Here is a 22,012-nt window from a genome sequence, read left to right on the forward strand (position 1 = left end):
TTTAGCCTTAAATCACTGGCAAGTGGAAATTACACTTGTGAACCTGCACTGAGCCTATCCTTGCAGTGAGCCTCAAGTGGTGTTACTACAGGGATGCAACAGAGAGCCTCAAGTGGTGTTACTACAGGGATGCCACAGTGAGGCCAATGCATGATGTACAGGCAAAACATGTTGGTAAACAGATTAATGTACTCTGTCAAACATATGAACAGTCATTCAATTTCACTGCCTTTAAATTAATTGCCTGTTTTGGTCACTGGTACCTCAGTTTCATATATGTGCACAAAATTGCAGATAGTTTTCCACATCCACAAGCACCATTTCAAATTCAGCCATGCTAGTTATTTTATCATCAATAGCCACTTAATAGAGTTCATTAATTGTACTGGGACTACTTTGTGTTGCCGCATGAAGTTATGAATAGACACGTAATCATGAATGTAATTGAATTTAAATTATTTTACCAGCACCACCAGTCACACCAGTTACTACTGATAGGGCTCCAGCAAGAATTCTGGTTGGTGTGCCAAGGGAAGAGAATGTTTTGTTTCTACTATTAGAGGCAATAGGGCAGCCCTTTTGAGCACTTTTATGCTCTCTAAGGGTTTCGTTATTGGGTCAGATGCTCATCAGTTTTATTTCTTCAGATATTTTGAGCTTGGAGACCAGTATCATATTCACTAAAGCCCAGATGGAACATTTTATTTGTTCTTTGTGTATTATAAAAATCCTTTGAGTGAGACCTTCTTTGAGATCCTTACTCTTAAAACAGTCTTCCTTCTTTCCTTTGGTGTTATCAAGGATAACTATGTTAACTTTGATTTAAATTCTCTTCTTTGCCAACCTGGCTTTCTAGCTGAGAAATCAGCTAGCTTCAGGAGCTCCAGTTCCTATTGAAACTCCCAGTCTCAGTCATATTTTTGCTGGGGATGATGAAGATAGGGTCCATTGTACAGTTAGGGCCTTGATGTTTTATTTGGTTTTCTCTGAAGTAATAAGGTCAGAATTGTCTCTTTCTACCTCATAAGCTTTACTCAGATTGCACCCTTGACCCAGAGAGATTAGTCATTCACTGACTTTAGGGGAATTTATTTTCATGCAAATTGTAGCCCATTAAGTTCAGGCTGCATCTTAGTCTAACTTAAATCATTCTTCTTTGGACGAGGTTATTAGAGCAGTCTTCTGGCAGTCCTACACTACATTCATATTCATTGAACTTTGAACACTGGTGCACAAGAGCAAGGTCAGTTGTATGTTGGGTCGAATCTTTATAGCACAACATGCAATTGACCAGCCTACAGTAGTGAACTCTCCTTCCATATGGGTAAGTGCATTATTTTCTTGTACCAGTGATTGTTTGAGACCATCTGCCTCACTACTAACTGGCAAATTCATCCATTTGTTAGTAGCAGATGATGTATTACTGCTATTAAAATGTATTGGGGGTGTGGAAAACTGTTCTTAATTATTTAATGTACACCTGTAAATATTGCAGAGGTTTTCTCATCACACCCAGCTCAATCCAAGTCATAAGGGGAATGTACTCTGTATGCTGGCTGTAACTAAGGAATCAGACTGGGACCATGTTCTTTTCAATTCTGAGCCTCTAATTAATAATTGGAAGCAGTATTTTGCTTGGACTGGATTTGTTGTCCTGGAAAAGATAATCATTGCAATAGTAGCATGTAAATATTACATAGTTACAATTAGTTTAAACCACTAAAATCTATACTTTTAGAATATTTTCTTGTTTCAGTTCCATTTACTAACCAGGGACCTGCAACAGAGTATCAGGAAGAGAGTGAAACCTCACATCTTATAAACAACATTCCTGAGACAAATATTCAGCAGTCTAATGGATATAATAGACAGCAGTCTGTATCTGGTAGTCATCATCACTTGGTCAACCATAAAGTCGCAGACGACATGGATTCTCCTAAATCATCAGAATCCGGCAATGATTTAGGTGCTCATGGATATATAAATGAAAGGAAGCAGTCTGCATTATCAAACAATAAAAGTCCTGAATATTTGACAGAACCAAGGGAGGGAACTCATCAAAATGATGACTTTGATCAAACAAGCCAGTTCAAAAGATGCCCTTCTGTGGAAAAGGGCCACAGTTGGAGTATTCCAAGAGATAGTGTTGCAGATAATGACAGCTTAACTGTTGCAAAAACTCTTTCTGGGTATGAGGATGTTGCACAAAATACAGTCTCTCAAGCAATATGTACAGAGGATGTAGATGACAGGACAGATGATAATATCAGTAAAATACTGGCTAAAGAGTTTATAAGATTACTTCCACTCAATAGCACTGCAAACAGAGATCCAGATCCCGAAACACCAACTCAAGAAAGTGGAACATCCAGTGAGGATTCCAGAATTCCTAGTGAGGAACCCAGAATACCCAGTGAAGAAGGCCATCATGTAAGTCTCCAATTTTTGACCATGCCAGTATCTCTGACCAGTGATTGCAACACTTCACCATTAATACCAACTCAAGAAAGTGGAACATGCAGTGAGGATTCCAGAATACTAAATAAGGAACCCAGAATACACAGTGAAGAAGGCCATCCACAAAGTCCCCAGTATTCAGCCTTGCCACTTTCTCCAACCAGTGCTAGCAACAGCTCACCATTCAGACCTTTCTTGGTCAGATCGATATCATCCTCAACAGGTAGGTTTTGCTTCCCATGTCTACATGAATGAATAATACTTACATTCTGTTTCCCATGTATACATGAATGAATAATACTTACATGAATGAATAATACTTACATTCTGCCTCCCATGTAAACATGAATGAATAATACTTACATGAATGAATAATACTTACATTCTGCCTCCCATGTATACATGAATGAATAATACTTATTCTGATTCCCATGTATACATGAATGAATAATACTTACATTCTGCTTCCCATGTATATATGAATGAATAATACTTACATGAATGAATAATACTTACATAAATGAATAATACTTACATTCTGCTTCCCATGTATACATGAATGAATAATACTTACATTCTGTTTCCCATGTATACATGAATGAATAATACTTACATTCTGCTTCCCATGTATACATGAATGAATAATACTTACATGAATGAATAATACTTACATTCTGCTTCCCATGTATACATGAATGAATAATACTTACATGAATGAATAATACTTATTCTGTTTCCCATGTATACATGAATGAATAATACTTACATAAATGAATAATACTTATTCTGTTTCCCATGTATACATGAATGAATAATACTTATTCTGCTTCCCATGTATACATGAATGAATAATACTTACATGAATGAATAATACTTACATTCTGTTTCCCATGTATACATGAATGAATAATACTTATTCTGCTTCCCATGTATACATGAATGAATAATACTTACATGAATGAATAATACTTACATTCTGTTTCCCATGTATACATGAATGAATAATACTTACATGAATGAATAATACTTACATTCTGCCTCCCATGTATACAGGAATGAATAATACTTACATGAATGAATAATACTTACATGAATGAATAATACTTACAATCTGCTTCCCATGTATACATGAATGAATAATACTTACATAAATGAATAATACTTATTCTGTTTCCCATGTATACATGAATGAATAATACTTATTCTGCTTCCCATGTATACATGAATGAATAATACTTACATGAATGAATAATACTTACATTCTGCTTCCCATGTATACATGAATGAATAATACTTACATTCTGCTTCCCGTTTATAAATGAATGAATAATACTTACATGAATGAATAATACTTACATTCTGCTTCCCATTTATACATGAATGAATAATACTTATATTCTGCCTCCCATGTATACATGAATGAATAATACTTACATAAATGAATAATACTTATTCTGCTTCCCATGTATACATGAATGAATAATACTTACATTCTGCTTCCCATGTATACATGAATGAATAATACTTACATGAATGAATAATACTTACATGAATGAATAATACTTACATGAATGAATAATACTTACACGAATGAATAATGCTTACATGAATGAATAATACGTACACGAATGAATAATGCTTACATGAATGAATAATACTTACATGAATGAATAATACTTACATGAATGAATAATGCTTACATGAATGAATAATACTTACATGAATGAATAATACTTACATGAATGAATAATGCTTACATGAATGAATAATACTTACATGAATGAATAATACTTACACGAATGAATAATACTTACACGAATGAATAATGCTTACACGAATGAATAATACTTACACGAATGAATAATGCTTACATGAATGAATAATACTTACACGAATGAATAATACTTACATGAATGAATAATGCTTACATGAATGAATAATGCTTACATGAATGAATAATACTTACACGAATGAATAATGCTTACATGAATGAATAATGCTTACACAAATGAATAATGCTTACATGAATGAATAATGCTTACATGAATGAATAATACTTACATGAATGAATAATACTTAAATTCTGTTTCCCATGTCTACATGAATGAATAATACTTACATTCTGCTTCCCATGTATACATGAATGAATAATACTTACATGAATGAATAATACTTACATTCTGCTTCCCATGTATACATGAATGAATAATACTTACATGAATGAATAATACTTACATTCTGTTTCCCATGTATACATGAATGAATAATACTTACAATCTGCTTCCCATGTATACATGAATGAATAATACTTAGATAAATGAATAATACTTATTCTGTTTCCCATGTATACATAAATGAATAATACTTATTCTGCTTCCCATGTATACATGAATGAATAATACTTATTCTGTTTCCCATGTATACATGAATGAATAATACTTATTCTGCTTCCCATGTATACATGAATGAATAATACTTACATGAATGAATAATACTTACATTCTGTTTCCCATGTATACATGAATGAATAATACTTACATGAATGAATAATACTTACATTCTGCCTCCCATGTATACATGAATGAATAATACTTATTCTGCTTCCCATGTATACATGAATGAATAATACTTACATGAATGAATAATACTTACATTCTGTTTCCCATGTATACATGAATGAATAATACTTACATGAATGAATAATACTTACATTCTGTTTCCCATGTATACATGAATGAATAATACTTACATGAATGAATAATACTTACATTCTGCCTCCCATGTATACATGAATGAATAATACTTATTCTGCTTCGCATGTATACATGAATGAATAATACTTACATTCTGCTTCCCATGTATATATGAATGAATAATACTTACATGAATGAATAATACTTACATTCTGCTTCCCATGTATACATGAATGAATAATACTTACATTCTGTTTCCCATGTATACATGAATGAATAATACTTACATTCTGCTTCCCATGTATACATGAATGAATAATACTTACATTCTGCTTCCCATGTATACATGAATGAATAATACTTACATTCTGCTTCCCATGTATACATGAATGAATAATACTTACATAAATGAATAATACTTATTCTGCTTCCCATGTATACATGAATGAATAATACTTACATTCTGCTTCCCATGTATACATGAATGAATAATACTTACATGAATGAATAATACTTACATTCTGCTTCCCATGTCTACATGAATGAATAATATTTACATGAATGAATAATACTTACATGAATGAATAATACTTACATGAATGAATAATACTTACATTCTGCTTCCCATGTATACATGAATGAATAATACTTACATTCTGCTTCCCATGTATACATGAATGAATAATACTTACAATCTGATTCCCATGTATACATGAATGAATAATACTTACACGAATGAATAATGCTTACATGAATGAATAATACTTACATGAATGAATAATACTTACATGAATGAATAATACTTACACGAATGAATAATGCTTACATGAATGAATAATACTTACACGAATGAATAATGCTTACATGAATGAATAATACTTACACGAATGAATAATACTTACATGAATGAATAATGCTTACATGAATGAATAATACTTACATGAATGAATAATACTTACACGAATGAATAATACTTACACGAATGAATAATGCTTACAGGAATGAATAATACTTACACGAATGAATAATACTTACATGAATGAATAATACTTACATGAATGAATAATACTTACACGAATGAATAATGCTTACATGAATGAATAATGCTTACATGAATGAATAATACTTACATGAATGAATAATACTTACATGAATGAATAATGCTTACACGAATGAATAATGCTTACATGAATGAATAATGCTTACACGAATGAATAATGCTTACATGAATGAATAATGCTTACACGAATGAATAATGCTTACATGAATGAATAATGCTTACATGAATGAATAATACTTACATGAATGAATAATACTTACATTCTGTTTCCCATGTCTACATGAATGAATAATACTTACATTCTGCTTCCCATGTATACATGAATGAATAATACTTACATGAATGAATAATACTTACATTCTGCTTCCCATGTATACATGAATGAATAATACTTACATGAATGAATAATACTTACATTCTGTTTCCCATGTATACATGAATGAATAATACTTACGATCTGCTTCCCATGTATACATGAATGAATAATACTTAGATAAATGAATAATACTTATTCTGTTTCCCATGTATACATAAATGAATAATACTTATTCTGCTTCCCATGTATACATGAATGAATAATACTTATTCTGTTTCCCATGTATACATGAATGAATAATACTTATTCTGCTTCCCATGTATACATGAATGAATAATACTTACATGAATGAATAATACTTACATTCTGTTTCCCATGTATACATGAATGAATAATACTTATTCTGCTTGCCATGTATACATGAATGAATAATACTTACATGAATGAATAATACTTACATTCTGTTTCCCATGTATAAATGAATGAATAATACTTACATGAATGAATAATACTTACATTCTGCCTCCCATGTATACATGAATGAATAATACTTATTCTGCTTCCCATGTATACATGAATGAATAATACTTACATTCTGCTTCCCATGTATATATGAATGAATAATACTTACATGAATGAATAATACTTACATTCTGCTTCCCATGTATACATGAATGAATAATACTTACATTCTGTTTCCCATGTATACATGAATGAATAATACTTACATTCTGCTTCCCATGTATACATGAATGAATAATACTTACATTCTGCTTCCCATGTATACATGAATGAATAATACTTACATTCTGCTTCCCATGTATACATGAATGAATAATACTTACATAAATGAATAATACTTACATTCTGTTTCCCATGTATACATGAATGAATAATACTTACATTCTGCTTCCCATGTATACATGAATGAATAATACTTACATGAATGAATAATACTTACATAAATGAATAATACTTACATTCTGCTTCCCATGTATACATGAATGAATAATACTTACATTCTGTTTCCCATGTATACATGAATGAATAATACTTACATTCTGCTTCCCATGTATACATGAATGAATAATACTTACATGAATGAATAATACTTACATTCTGCTTCCCATGTATACATGAATGAATAATACTTACATGAATGAATAATACTTATTCTGTTTCCCATGTATACATGAATGAATAATACTTACATAAATGAATAATACTTATTCTGTTTCCCATGTATACATGAATGAATAATACTTATTCTGCTTCCCATGTATACATGAATGAATAATACTTATATGAATGAATAATACTTACATTCTGTTTCCCATGTATACATGAATGAATAATACTTATTCTGCTTCCCATGTATACATGAATGAATAATACTTGCATGAATGAATAATACTTACATTCTGTTTCCCATGTATACATGAATGAATAATACTTACATGAATGAATAATACTTACATTCTGCCTCCCATGTATACAGGAATGAATAATACTTACATGAATGAATAATACTTACATGAATGAATAATACTTACAATCTGCTTCCCATGTATACATGAATGAATAATACTTACATAAATGAATAATACTTATTCTGTTTCCCATGTATACATGAATGAATAATACTTATTCTGCTTCCCATGTATACATGAATGAATAATACTTACATGAATGAATAATACTTACATTCTGCTTCCCATGTATACATGAATGAATAATACTTACATTCTGCTTCCCGTTTATAAATGAATGAATAATACTTACATGAATGAATAATACTTACATTCTGCTTCCCATTTATACATGAATGAATAATACTTATATTCTGCCTCCCATGTATACATGAATGAATAATACTTACATAAATGAATAATACTTATTCTGCTTCCCATGTATACATGAATGAATAATACTTACATTCTGCTTCCCATGTATACATGAATGAATAATACTTACATGAATGAATAATACTTACATTCTGCTTCCCATGTCTACATGAATGAATAATATTTACATGAATGAATAATACTTACATGAATGAATAATACTTACATGAATGAATAATACTTACATTCTGCTTCCCATGTATACATGAATGAATAATACTTACATTCTGCTTCCCATGTATACATGAATGAATAATACTTACATGAATGAATAATGCTTACATGAATGAATAATACTTACATGAATGAATAATACTTACATGAATGAATAATACTTACACGAATGAATAATGCTTACATGAATGAATAATACGTACACGAATGAATAATGCTTACATGAATGAATAATACTTACATGAATGAATAATACTTACATGAATGAATAATGCTTACATGAATGAATAATACTTACATGAATGAATAATACTTACACGAATGAATAATACTTACACGAATGAATAATGCTTACACGAATGAATAATACTTACACGAATGAATAATGCTTACATGAATGAATAATACTTACACGAATGAATAATACTTACATGAATGAATAATGCTTACACGAATGAATAATGCTTACATGAATGAATAATACTTACACGAATGAATAATGCTTACATGAATGAATAATTCTTACACAAATGAATAATGCTTACATGAATGAATAATGCTTACATGAATGAATAATACTTACATGAATGAATAATACTTAAATTCTGTTTCCCATGTCTACATGAATGAATAATACTTACATTCTGCTTCCCATGTATACATGAATGAATAATACTTACATGAATGAATAATACTTACATTCTGCTTCCCATGTATACATGAATGAATAATACTTACATGAATGAATAATACTTACATTCTGTTTCCCATGTATACATGAATGAATAATACTTACAATCTGCTTCCCATGTATACATGAATGAATAATACTTAGATAAATGAATAATACTTATTCTGTTTCCCATGTATACATGAATGAATAATACTTATTCTGCTTCCCATGTATACATGAATGAATAATACTTATTCTGTTAACCATGTATACATGAATGAATAATACTTATTCTGCTTCCCATGTATACATGAATGAATAATACTTACATGAATGAATAATACTTACATTCTGTTTCCCATGTATACATGAATGAATAATACTTACATGAATGAATAATACTTACATTCTGCCTCCCATGTATACATGAATGAATAATACTTATTCTGCTTCCCATGTATACATGAATGAATAATACTTACATGAATGAATAATACTTACATTCTGTTTCCCATGTATACATGAATGAATAATACTTACATGAATGAATAATACTTACATTCTGTTTCCCATGTATACATGAATGAATAATACTTACATGAATGAATAATACTTACATTCTGCCTCCCATGTATACATGAATGAATAATACTTATTCTGCTTCGCATGTATACATGAATGAATAATACTTACATTCTGCTTCCCATGTATATATGAATGAATAATACTTACATGAATGAATAATACTTACATTCTGCTTCCCATGTATACATGAATGAATAATACTTACATTCTGTTTCCCATGTATACATGAATGAATAATACTTACATTCTGCTTCCCATGTATACATGAATGAATAATACTTACATTCTGCTTCCCATGTATACATGAATGAATAATACTTACATTCTGCTTCCCATGTATACATGAATGAATAATACTTACATAAATGAATAATACTTATTCTGCTTCCCATGTATACATGAATGAATAATACTTACATTCTGCTTCCCATGTATACATGAATGAATAATACTTACATGAATGAATAATACTTACATTCTGCTTCCCATGTCTACATGAATGAATAATATTTACATGAATGAATAATACTTACATGAATGAATAATACTTACATGAATGAATAATACTTACATTCTGCTTCCCATGTATACATGAATGAATAATACTTACATTCTGCTTCCCATGTATACATGAATGAATAATACTTACAATCTGATTCCCATGTATACATGAATGAATAATACTTACACGAATGAATAATGCTTACATGAATGAATAATACTTACATGAATGAATAATACTTACATGAATGAATAATACTTACACGAATGAATAATGCTTACATGAATGAATAATACTTACACGAATGAATAATGCTTACATGAATGAATAATACTTACACGAATGAATAATACTTACATGAATGAATAATGCTTACATGAATGAATAATACTTACATGAATGAATAATACTTACACGAATGAATAATACTTACACGAATGAATAATGCTTACAGGAATGAATAATACTTACACGAATGAATAATACTTACATGAATGAATAATACTTACATGAATGAATAATACTTACACGAATGAATAATGCTTACATGAATGAATAATGCTTACATGAATGAATAATACTTACATGAATGAATAATACTTACATGAATGAATAATGCTTACACGAATGAATAATGCTTACATGAATGAATAATGCTTACACGAATGAATAATGCTTACATGAATGAATAATGCTTACACGAATGAATAATGCTTACATGAATGAATAATGCTTACATGAATGAATAATACTTACATGAATGAATAATACTTACATTCTGTTTCCCATGTCTACATGAATGAATAATACTTACATTCTGCTTCCCATGTATACATGAATGAATAATACTTACATTCTGCTTCCCATGTATACATGAATGAATAATACTTACATGAATGAATAATACTTACATTCTGCTTCCCATGTATACATGAATGAATAATACTTACATGAATGAATAATACTTACATTCTGTTTCCCATGTATACATGAATGAATAATACTTACGATCTGCTTCCCATGTATACATGAATGAATAATACTTAGATAAATGAATAATACTTATTCTGTTTCCCATGTATACATAAATGAATAATACTTATTCTGCTTCCCATGTATACATGAATGAATAATACTTATTCTGTTTCCCATGTATACATGAATGAATAATACTTATTCTGCTTCCCATGTATACATGAATGAATAATACTTACATGAATGAATAATACTTACATTCTGTTTCCCATGTATACATGAATGAATAATACTTATTCTGCTTCCCATGTATACATGAATGAATAATACTTACATGAATGAATAATACTTACATTCTGTTTCCCATGTATAAATGAATGAATAATACTTACATGAATGAATAATACTTACATTCTGCCTCCCATGTATACATGAATGAATAATACTTATTCTGCTTCCCATGTATACATGAATGAATAATACTTACATTCTGCTTCCCATGTATATATGAATGAATAATACTTACATGAATGAATAATACTTACATTCTGCTTCCCATGTATACATGAATGAATAATACTTACATTCTGTTTCCCATGTATACATGAATGAATAATACTTACATTCTGCTTCCCATGTATACATGAATGAATAATACTTACATTCTGCTTCCCATGTATACATGAATGAATAATACTTACATTCTGCTTCCCATGTATACATGAATGAATAATACTTACATAAATGAATAATACTTACATTCTGTTTCCCATGTATACATGAATGAATAATACTTATTCTTCTTCCCATGTATACATGAATGAATAATACTTACATGAATGAATAATACTTACATTCTGTTTCCCATGTATACATGAATGAATAATACTTATTCTGCTTCCCATGTCTACATGAATGAATAATACTTACATGAATGAATAATACTTACATTCTGCCTCCCATGTATACATGAATGAATAATACTTATTCTGCTTCCCATGTGTACATGAATGAATAATACTTACATTCTGCTTCCCATGTGTACATGAATGAATAATACTTACATGAATGAATAATACTTACATTCTGCTTCCCATGTATACATGAATGAATAATACTTACATTCTGTTTCCCATGTATACATGAATGAATAATACTTACAATCTGCTTCCCATGTATACATGAATGAATAATACTTACATTCTGCTTCCCATGTATACATGAATGAATAATACTTACATGAATGAATAATACTTACATGAATGAATAATACTTATTCTGCTTCCCATGTATACATGAATGAATAATACTTACATGAATGAATAATACTTACAATCTGCTTCCCATGTATACATGAATGAATAATACTTACATTCTGTTTCCCATGTATATATGAATGAATAATACTTACATGAATGAATAATACTTACATTCTGCTTCCCATGTATACATGAATGAATAATACTTACATTCTGCTTCCCATGTATATATGAATGAATAATACTTACATGAATGAATAATACTTACATTCTGTTTCCCATGTATACATGAATGAATAATACTTACATTCTGCTTCCCATGTATACATGAATGAATAATACTTACATGAATGAATAATACTTACATTCTGTTTCCCATGTATACATGAATGAATAATACTTACATGAATGAATAATACTTACATTCTGCTTCCCATGTATACATGAATTAATAATACTTACATTCTGTTTCCCATGTATACATGAATGAATAATACTTACATGAATGAATAATACTTACATGAATGAATAATACTTACATTCTGCTTCCCATATATACATGAATGAATAATACTTACATTCTGCTTCCCATGTCTACATGAATGAATAATACTTACATTCTGTTTCCCATGTATACATGAATGAATAATACTTACATTCTGCTTCCCATGTATACATGAATGAATAATACTTACATTCTGCTTCCCATTTATACATGAATGAATAATACTTACATGAATGAATAATACTTACATTCTGCTTCCCATTTATACATGAATGAATAATACTTACATTCTGCTTCCCATGTATACATGAATGAATAATACTTACATAAATGAATAATACTTATTCTGCTTCCCATGTATACATGAATGAATAATACTTACAATCTGCTTCCCATGTATACATGAATGAATAATACTTACATTCTGCTTCCCATGTATACATGAATGAATAATACTTACATGAATGAATAATACTTACATTCTGCTTCCCATGTCTACATGAATGAATAATACTTACATGAATGAATAATACTTACATGAATGAATAATACTTACATTCTGCTTCCCATGTATACATGAATGAATAATACTTACATTCTGCTTCCCATGTATACATGAATGAATAATACTTACAATCTGATTCCCATGTATACATGAATGAATAATACTTACACGAATGAATAATGCTTACATGAATGAATAATACTTACATGAATGAATAATACTTACATGAATGAATAATACTTACATGAATGAATAATACTTACACGAATGAATAATGCTTACACGAATGAATAATACTTACATGAATGAATAATACTTACATGAATGAATAATACTTACACGAATGAATAATGCTTACATGAATGAATAATGCTTACATGAATGAATAATACTTACATGAATGAATGATACTTACATGAATGAATAATACTTACACGAATGAGTAATGCTTACATGAATGAATAATGCTTACACGAATGAATAATGCTTACATGAATGAATAATACTTACACGAATGAATAATGCTTACATGAATGAATAATGCTTACATGAATGAATAATACTTACATGAATGAATAATACTTACATTCTGTTTCCCATGTCTACATGAATGAATAATACTTACATTCTGCTTCCCATGTATACATGAATGAATAATACTGACATGAATGAATAATACTTACATTCTGCTTCCCATTTTTACATGAATGAATAATACTTACATGAATGAATAATACTTACATTCTGTTTCCCATGTATACATGAATGAATAATACTTACAATCTGCTTCCCATGTATACATGAATGAATAATACTTGCATGAATGAATAATACTTACATTCTGCTTCCCATGTATACATGAATGAATAATACTTACATGAATGAATAATACTTACATTCTGCCTCCCATGTATACATAAATGAATAATACTTACTTTCTTCTTCCCATGTATACATGAATGAATAATACTTACATAAATGAATAATACTTACTTTCTTCTTCCCATGTATACATGGATGAATAATACTTAGTCTGGTTCCCATGTCTACATGAATGAATAATACTTACATTCTGCTTCCCATGTATATATGAATGAATAATACTTACATAAATGAATAATACTTACTTTCTTCTTCCCATGTATACATGGATGAATAATACTTAGTCTGCTTCCCATGTATACATAAATGAATACTACTTACATTCTGCTTCCCATGTATACATGAATGAATAATACTTACATGAATGAATAATACTTACATTCTGCTTTGAGCCTCCAGTCCCCTTTTCTGAAATATTGAAAATATACAGGTGTTGTAATGACTGAGAGGTGGGGTGGGGTGGGAGTCATTGGATATCATTGGAGAGGATATGTGTGTGTTATATTCAGTTAAAATTTCTTTGCTGAAACAGGTTTGACTATAATACCTTGTTGATGTGAACAACTGTTTGGCTATAATACCTTGTTGATGTGAACAACTGTTTGACTATAATACCTTGTTGATGTGAACAACTGTTATCTCTAACAGATTAGTTTCATACTTCAGCTGTTCAGACTGTCAAGATAAATTCTCTGTATGTGCAGAGATAGTGAAAAAGAAATCAGGTATACTATGATACAAATGATGGTATATAGTGGTATATTTTATTGACCTTGGAAAGTGATGTCAGCTGAAAACAAAGGTTAATAAATACTTGTATTAACCTCATCAGAACCCCCCAACCCCCAACCCCCGGAGATTTGGTGATGGTGAAAAGGTCTAATGTGCATGGCATGCTTGTCTAAAGAGGTTACCAATATAGTCAGGCCTTTTGTTCTGGGATGAATCTTGCATTGATGTTCCAGCTCAGATCTTAGACTTTTCAAATAAAGTGTTTTATACCAAATGTTTTGACTTTGCACTTGAACTGAGTTCTCAAAAACTACTCCACAGAGCTTAAGCCAATTTGATAGACAGCATCCAGGCATGAATACACTTTCAGAGTCATAAAAATAGAAACATCTTCAAAATTTCTGAATAATAATGGACCAAACTCTATGGAAACCATTACTTCAAATTTGTATAAATAATGCAGGTTCTGTATCATATATGGTCAGACCTGCCAACCCTCACAATTTTGCCATAAGTCTTAAAAAAATTGCTCTTAAAATACAGACTTATGGCATAATAGCAAATATTACGGAAAAATTATCATTGCCGAAAAATTCAGATAATTGGTTCATCTGTGTTTGATTTGCATACGGGTTTCATATTAGAATTAGTGAAATTAGTCAGGGAACTAGACTAACTTTACAGCAGCACCTCAGATGCTTTAGACTGCACCTTTTGTTAATGTGAAGTGTCTGCATGATCAAACTGTTGATTACAATTTTTTTTTACAAATGGTATCCAGTAAGTGGTGCATGTTTAAGAAGAAAGGGAAATTAAGCCTCTTGAAAAGTGTTAATGTGAGAAAGCCTCATTCTAATATAGTTATTTCTTTACCATTGCCTTTGTATTTGACTTTCAAAACAATGTCGGTCAAATGAGCAAATTCAAATGCACATAACTCCTGTTGATAAATGTGGTTGCATTTAACATATCTGATCTTATTTAATATTTGTGACTGGTTCATACAGCCTTTAAAATTCCTTGAAATGAAGGGTTGATTTTGAAAAGTCCTTACAGTTTAAAAAGTTATTTTTATCCTTGAAGTGTCATTGATTTTGTTTTAAAATTCCTTGAATTTTCTTCAGATGTCTTGACCTTATTTGAGTAAATACAAAACATTAAAAGCTGACTCAGGTTGCAGGTTCAAACCCCGGCCAAGTCATACAAAAGACTTATAAAAAATGGTACTAGCAGTTGCCTTGCTTGGCGCTTAGCATTAAGACGTTAGTGTTAGGACTGGTTGGAATGGTGTCAGGATAACTTGACTGGGTGGGACATGATGCTTCATGTCTGTGGCATGATGCCCAGTGCTAGACATCACTGTCAACAACCACAATCGCAGCAATATGACTAAATATTTTAAAACTATGATAACAATCTAAATCAGACACTCACACACAAAAGTGGAATCAAATGTAGAACTCGTTTAATTTTGAACTTTTGTTGTATATCTATTTTCCAGAATTAATGAATAATAAATGAATAAATAAAATTAGATAAAATTTGGTAGATTAAATGATATGACATGGGTATCAAATGCTGCTTTTAGTGTTCATCAGGTTGGGTTTTTTCTTCTAATTGTTAACCCATTTATGCACTGATAAACAATATGAAAAAAGTTCAATTTATGGTAGCTATAATAGTCCTTGAAAACTTTTAGAAGTCCTTGAAAACTTTTAGAAGTCCTTGAAAACTTTTAGAAGTCCTTGAAAACTCATAGAAAAATACTTGTCAAACAACTCTTGAGTGTTGTTCAAATCACCATTAAGAAGCAGCTCTCGGGGGCTTTACAAACCATGGTAAATTAGCAAACAAGTCTCTGGGGCTTTACAGACCTTAGTAAATTAGCAAACAACTCTCTGGGGCTTTACAAACCATGGTAAATTAGCAAACAGCTCTCTCGGCTTTTACAAACCATGGTAAAATCAGCATTAGCAAAGAGCTCTCTGGGGCTTTACAAAACCATGGTAAATTAGCAAACAACTCTCTGGGGCTTTACAAACCATTGTAAATTAGCAAACAACTCTGGGGCTATACAAACCATGGTAAAATCAGCAATAGCAAAGAGCTCTCTGGGGTTTTACAAACCATGGTAAAAGCAGCATTATCAAACAAATCTCTGGGGCTTTACAAAACCATGGTAAATTAGCAAACAACTCTCTAGGGCTTTACAAACCATTGTAAATTAGCAAACAACTGTCTGGGGCTATACAAACCATGGTAAAATCAGCATTAGCAAACAACTCTCTGGGGCTTTACAAACCATGACAAATTAGCAACCAACTCTCTTAGGCTTTACAAATGGTGGTAAAGTCATCACTGATGTGCAGTGTAACCTCTGAAGACTGCAAGACTTCGGAACCGAATTAATATTTTTCGGTTTGAGTAGCTTTTGGTTTACCTATGTTCTTTATTTTCACCAGAGAATAAAATGTTACATATTATTTATTCTCTGACATTACAAATAATTTTAATATATTTAGAAAACAAAATCAGTTGCTACTTGGCTTTTTCAAAAAAGATATTGTTGAAAATTTGGATTTCATAGCAACTGTGTTTTAATGATGGTTTTTATTTAACTTTGCATGACTTTATGGTGTTTATAAATCATTGGCTCATCATTCGCTTTGGGTGAGTTTCAGTTTCATGGGGTTAATTTGAGAGTAAAATTGACATTTAGGACTAAACATTTCGGAGGAGGTTGGTTTTGGTTTACTGAGGTAAAGTTTATTGAAGTTAAACAAGGAGAAGTTGAGGAACAGGACATTGGTCTTGAGATATGCTATATATATTTATTTAAAGTATATGGTATCAGTTGTTTTCATGTGACATCACAAAACGTGTACACGTCCATATCTGCCATTTTGAATCCCTAGCCACACAAGCTGGCATATAACAACATTGTTCTTCTCATATGATTGCGAAAGCACATCTCATGTTGTAAGTTTATCATAATGGATCATCACTATAGATCACATTCTGTTCTGCATGTCAACCACACAAGACCAAATTTGTGACTTTTCTCCTTTTATTCTTCAAATAATTTCAACCATGTTTGTTATTCTTTCATAAACAAATACATCCATCAATAAACAGAAGCATAAACAAATGGATACACAAACAGGTAGAAACATGTAATGATTTTCAATTTTCATGGGTTGAAATCAATGATTTGTTTATCGTTCAGGTTAAAAAGCCACTCATTAATATATAATTTCATATTTCTTAAAGCATTTCAAGAATACTCGGTTTTGACATTCAACAGAAAGTCATGTTCTGTTAGGCGCATGTTTAATTTTAATACACTGAAGATAAAACATTGTTAAACAGTTCTCACTTTCATTCAGTATCATCCTCCTTCCTTCATCTCTACCACAAATACAATATTTGATCCTGAAATTGTTCTTATCATAATGACACCTGTCCTCACCTATCACTGCTCTGGTGGCCTAGTGGTTAGATCATCTGCCTTGGAAGTGGGAGGTCATGGATTTGAACCCCCAAACAAGTCATACCAAAGATTTACAAAAATGGTACTAACAGCTGCCTCGGCAGGCGCTCAGCATTAAGAGGTTAGTGTTAAGACTGGTCAGCCTGGTGTCAAGATAATATGACTGGGTAGGACATCATGCTACATGTCTGCAGCATGATGCCCCACTGATAGGCATCACTATAAACTGCCACACTGCAGAATTCATAGCAGTATGACTGAAAACTTGTTAAAGCTATGTTACAAATCCTAATCACACACACACATCTCACCTGTGACCCAATAAATCATAATGGTACAGACTCTGAAATAGACCTTATGAAATTGACACTTGTCTTCACTTGTGTCTCAATGAATACTTAAATGTTCCAGATCTTGAAATGGATTTTATCAAATTGACACTTGTCCTCACTGGTGACCCAATCAATCTTAATGGTACAGACTCAGAAATGGATTTTGTCAAATTGACACTTTTGTCCTCACCTGTGTGCCAGTGAATACTAATGTTACAGATCCTGAAATGGATCTTATCAAAGTGACACTTGTCCTCACCTGTGACCCCAAAAATCATAATGGCACAGACTTGGAAATGGATCTTATCAAATTGACACTTGTCTGCACCTGTATCTCAGTAAATCCTAATGGTACAGACTCCAAAATGGGTCTAATCAAAGTGGCATTTAACCCTCACCCACAATTCATTTGATCTTAATGGCACAGATCCTGAAATAGATTTCGTAAAATTGACCAGTGACCCAATAAATCATAATGGTATAGATCCTGAAATGGATCATATGAAAGTGACATTTACCCTCACGAGTGACCCAACAAATCATAATGGTACAGTCTCTGAAATAGATCTTATCAAAAAAGACAATTTTTTTTAAAGTACATACTCTTGTTACAACTTTTATGACAGTATTGCCAGCATCACAGCATAACAGACTTATCAACAGAAGATTAGCCATAATAGTAACTGTATTTATTCCAATGTTATTCCTGCTTTATATTTCACCATTCCAGATCGGCCCACAGCCAAAGTTCCACGTGAGTATTCAGTTTTTCTTTTGTCCTGTAAATAAGAATCAATTTACACAATGAAGCATCATCATCAAATAATATAAAGTTTGGTAGGTTTTTATATGCTTAACATTAGGCAGTGAATGATATTAGCTGTACTGGTCATAGACCATAAGAGCTTATGGGATGACCTGTTTTCCTTGGCCATCTCTTTGTTAGCAAAGGTTTGTTATAACTACTTAGAGGATCTACAGACACATTCATCTGAAGATCTGGCTGGTCATAAGTGAAATGGTATCTTTCATACATCCAGTATGGCCACCACTGTCACCATCTTGAAAATGTTCATTACTAATTCCTGAATGGATGGTTATATCAACATTGGGTTTCTCTAAAAACTTTTTATGATGGTAGCTATCTTGAAAATCTTGTTATTGCCATTATTACTGAGTCGTACTAATGTGGATCTTTCACCAGAAGATATGTCTTGATGTTTGGTTGGGTGTAATTAAATATGGTGCCAATCTGACCTCCGATATGGCCACATAGGTCTTGGTGTTCTTGCTCCTCCTTGATAGTCATATCAATATTGGGTATTCATCATAAAAATTCATTAGACATCTATTATGGCATCTTAAAATTATTTTTATTGCGACTATTATTTAACTGATGGTTGTATTGATAAAGTGTTTTTCAATGAAAGACCTCTTTTAATGTCTTGTCGGTCCTACATGAAAATGGTGCCAGTCTGACATCTAGTATTGTTGCCACAGCAGCCATCTTTAAAATACCACTCCAGTACTAAAGAAATATCAGCATGGAGTTTGCATTGGAAGACTTCTTACTATGAATTGTTGGCTCATCTTGTCCTAGACTGGAAGAACTTGTCCATCATCCATCATATGTCCATCATTTGTCATATGTCCATCATTCATCATATGTCCATCATCAGTGATATGTCCATCATCAGTGATATGTCCATCATTAGTCATATGTCCATCATCAGTGATATGTCCATCATCCATCTTATGTCCATCATCCATAATATGTCCGTCAGCAAAAGTTTGTTATCTCTGTTCTGCCTAAAATAATTATCTCTGCTCCTTCTTAACTACTTAGAGGATTGCTGAAATTTTCTACACACATTCATCCCAAGGTCAATTTGCTCCACAATAAAAATGCTGCTGCTCAGACATCCAATATGGCCATCTTCTCCTTCTAAATGGAAAATAATATTGATTTTCACCCTAAGATGTCTTATCTTGTGTAGTTGGTCCTAAAAGAAACTAATGCTGATTTGATATCCAACATTGCCACAATGGAAGCCCTCATGAATATATTATTACTGATAATTCTCCTAAATGGTTTGTTTTATCGACACAGGGTTTTCACCCAAAAACTTCTTACAATGTCAGTTTGGTCTTTATATCCAATATGGCTACCATCCTAGAAATATTATTTATTGCTGTTCCTCTGAATGGATGGTCATATCAACAAATGGTTTTCATCACAAGGCTTCTTATGATGTCTGGTTGGCCTTAAATGAAAATGATGCCATTCTCACAATCATTATGGCCACCATAATGGCCATCTTGAAAATCTTTTTGTTACTCAAGAATAACAGAGATGGTTTTAACACTTAGCCATTAAAAAGAAGTAATATTCTTATCTTGAATTCAGGAAATTCCACTGGGCCAGCAGGGTATCATTTCCATAGAAGACTATTGTATTATGATGAAATAACAGATCTCTTCAATGACATACCAGTATTTTGTTTCCAGACATTAACTTGAGATCTCCATTGTCTACAGTTATCAAACTTTGTTGATGGCTTACACTTGAGGTAAGAAAGAACCACATCAATATTGAGGTCAGAAGTATCAAGATCAGTCACTCAGTCAATATAAAATGGTTGCTGCACACTAATTCCATTTCTCCACTACAGTTACCAAACTCTGTTGTGGATGGTTTCTCATCTGAATTTCCAAACTCTATGGATGGTTTTTCATCTGAATTTCCAAACTCTGTGGATGGTTTCTCATCGGAATTTCCAAACTCTATGGATGGTTTCTCATCAGAATTTCCAAACTCCATGGCTGATTTCTCATCTGAATTTCCAAACTCTATGGATGGTTTCTCATCTGAATTTCCAAACTCTATGGATGGTTTCTCATCTGAATTTCCAAACTCTATGGATGGTTTCTCATCGGAATTTCCAAACTCTATGGATGGTTTCTCATC

The 22,012-nt window shown here is 31.3% G+C and overlaps 1 protein-coding gene across 1 annotated transcript in view; it reads left to right on the forward strand.

The window, feature by feature from the left end:
• LOC149781267 (uncharacterized) overlaps positions 1-22,012 on the forward strand; it is a 62,914-nt gene that overhangs the window by 33,365 nt on the left and 7,537 nt on the right. Inside the window, exons 7-8 of the mRNA XM_089935352.1 lie at positions 1,757-2,680; positions 19,775-19,798. Of these exons, the coding sequence (XP_089791478.1) occupies positions 1,757-2,680; positions 19,775-19,798 (948 nt within the window). The remainder of the gene's footprint in view (positions 1-1,756; positions 2,681-19,774; positions 19,799-22,012) is intronic.

This window comes from Sinohyriopsis cumingii, chromosome 15 (genome assembly GCF_028554795.1).
Source record: "Sinohyriopsis cumingii isolate HCF-2022 chromosome 15, ASM2855479v2, whole genome shotgun sequence".
NCBI lineage: Eukaryota > Metazoa > Mollusca > Bivalvia > Unionida > Unionidae > Sinohyriopsis > Sinohyriopsis cumingii.